At 24.0% G+C, this 2,114-nt stretch overlaps 1 protein-coding gene across 1 annotated transcript in view, besides 7 other annotated features; it reads right to left on the reverse strand.

Annotated features, from left to right (window-relative positions):
• EDI_156370 (ATP-dependent RNA helicase, putative) overlaps positions 1-545 on the reverse strand; it is a gene marked incomplete at both ends in the record, with an annotated part of 2,476 nt that extends 1,931 nt beyond the window's left edge. Inside the window, one exon of the mRNA XM_001734899.1 lies at positions 8-545. Coding sequence (XP_001734951.1) covers positions 8-545 — 538 coding nt within the window. The remainder of the gene's footprint in view (positions 1-7) is intronic.
• Positions 30-211: a microsatellite.
• Positions 80-252: a microsatellite.
• A 123-nt stretch (positions 546-668) lies between the features above and the next one.
• Positions 669-751: a microsatellite.
• Positions 752-954: 203 nt separating this feature from the next.
• Positions 955-1,172: a repeat region.
• A 4-nt stretch (positions 1,173-1,176) lies between these two features.
• Positions 1,177-1,341: a repeat region.
• Positions 1,332-1,757: a repeat region.
• A 2-nt stretch (positions 1,758-1,759) lies between these two features.
• Positions 1,760-2,114: part of a repeat region that runs on past the window's edge.

A 2,114-nucleotide genomic window follows, 5' to 3' on the forward strand; every position in this document is an offset into this window, starting at 1 on the left:
ATATTACTTTCTTCCATTAGTATTGGTAATTCTTTTCTTCTTTTTTCAATCTCTTCCTTTCTTTTTATATTTACTGCAATTATTCTTTTATTCTTTCTTTCTTTTATTTCTTCTTTATTATCTTTTACTTCTTCTTTATTATCTTTTGTTTCTTCTTTATTATCTTTTATTTCTTCTTTTACTTCTTCTTTAGTATCTTTTGTTTCTTCTTCTTGATCTTCACTCATTTCTTTATTTTCTTCACTTTCTTCTGAACTCTCTTCTTTAACGAAAACTACTTTTTCATCTCTTCCTTTTTTCTCATCTTTGTCAACAACTTCCATTTTCTCATTAACAAATCCAAATCCAAATGTCTTCTTCCCATCATTTACAACGATCTTTGTGACTTTCTCCTCTGTTTCTTTATTCTCTATTTTCTTTTTAACTACCTCTTTTTTTTGAACTTTCTTTGGCATAATAATAACATTCTCTTGATTCTCTGCATCCATATCAATTCCTAATTTTGTGCTTGATTTGAGATTAGGTAATTCTTCTTCCGTTAACATGATCTTACTAAGCTCTTCAAATAACTCTTGTCTTCGTTGTTTTAAGTTAATTTTTTTCTTGCTTTTCAACTCGTTTCTTTTGGCACTGTCATTCGTTTATCAAATTAGGCTCAATAAATTGAATCTCTTCTTTCTTTTCTTCTTCTTTCTTCTCTTGCATCTCTTCATGACTTACTCTTCTTTAACACTCATCTTTTCTTTTTTTTGTTCTAGGGTTTTCTCTTATGAGATGACACTTTATCTCTTCATTTTTCTTATGCAGTGCTACTTATTAACTAATTCTTGACCTACTACCCAATGTGTCTATCCTTCTTTGCTCCATCCTGATCTTTGTTTGTTAGTTGTGTTCTTTTGATAGAGTCAATGGTCTATATCACACATTTATTTTTATTCTAAATTTTCATATCTCTCTCAGTTTTTACTCGTTGAATAATTTAATGACTTCTTCTTTCCCAGTCACTTCATTAGACACAAATATGAATTGTCTTCACCACTTTAAGTTCTTTATTTCATTGTCTTCTTTTTTAATTACTTGTAGTTATTTCTTTTCTTCAAATGTCTTAATATTATGACATGCTAAATAGTCATCAAATCAACTTGTTTTACTCTTCTTATTTAATATACATAATCATTGATAATGATATTCTCTTCAATTAATATAAATATATAATATCAATTCATGTTGATTTCTAGTTATTTATTTTCATCATAATTAAATTTAAATCATCCAATATGATGATGATATTATCATAATTTATGTATCTTTCATTCTAAATTATGATTTGTTTTATTTTCATTTATTTTAATTGAATGATGATAATATTAAGTTTTATTATTAATATTAATAGTGTTAATTTTTATGATAATGTTTTTTATTATTGGATTACACTCTACTTTCCTTTCTATGATTGAGTTCATTTTCATTTTAATATATCTTTTAGTTGTTTCTTTTATTCTATGTGACTTTTTAATATTATTAATGTATTCTTTCTCATTATTTACATTATTATTTATTACTTTTATTATATTTTCTATTTGTTCCCATCTTAATTTCTTATTTAATTTCTTATTTAACCAATTAATTGCAAAACAATACAATACATCAATTAAAATTCTATTTGTTTGATTTGTTGTGTTTTCTTCTCTTCTTGATTGATTATCATTTCTTGTTTTTTTTTGATATTCAGTGTTTTGATTTTCTTTATCTCTTATGTTCTTCTTCAACACATCATCATTCTTCATTTTATCATTATTTAACTTCTTATAATTTACTTGGAGATTGATGATTTCATCCTTGCTTCATAATTCAATGTTCCTTTTACGTTCTGTTTCATTTATTTTTCATTGTAATGAAATATTTTATTATTTTAATTTAGAGTTTTCTTATTTCATTAAATGTAGTTTGAATATTGTTTATTTGTGTTTGAATCTTTTTCATTCTATTATCTGTTTGTATTTTGTGTTTTTTTGAATTATTTCATAAGATGATTTGTTCTTCATCTTTCTTTTTTGTTTGATATTATTTAATAATTTCTCCTATTTCTTTGATTTTATTTTGAAGTGTGTTAA

Source organism: Entamoeba dispar, genomic scaffold, assembly GCF_000209125.1.
Source record: "Entamoeba dispar SAW760 scf_1105229458735 genomic scaffold, whole genome shotgun sequence".
Lineage (NCBI taxonomy): Eukaryota > Evosea > Mastigamoebida > Endamoebidae > Entamoeba > Entamoeba dispar.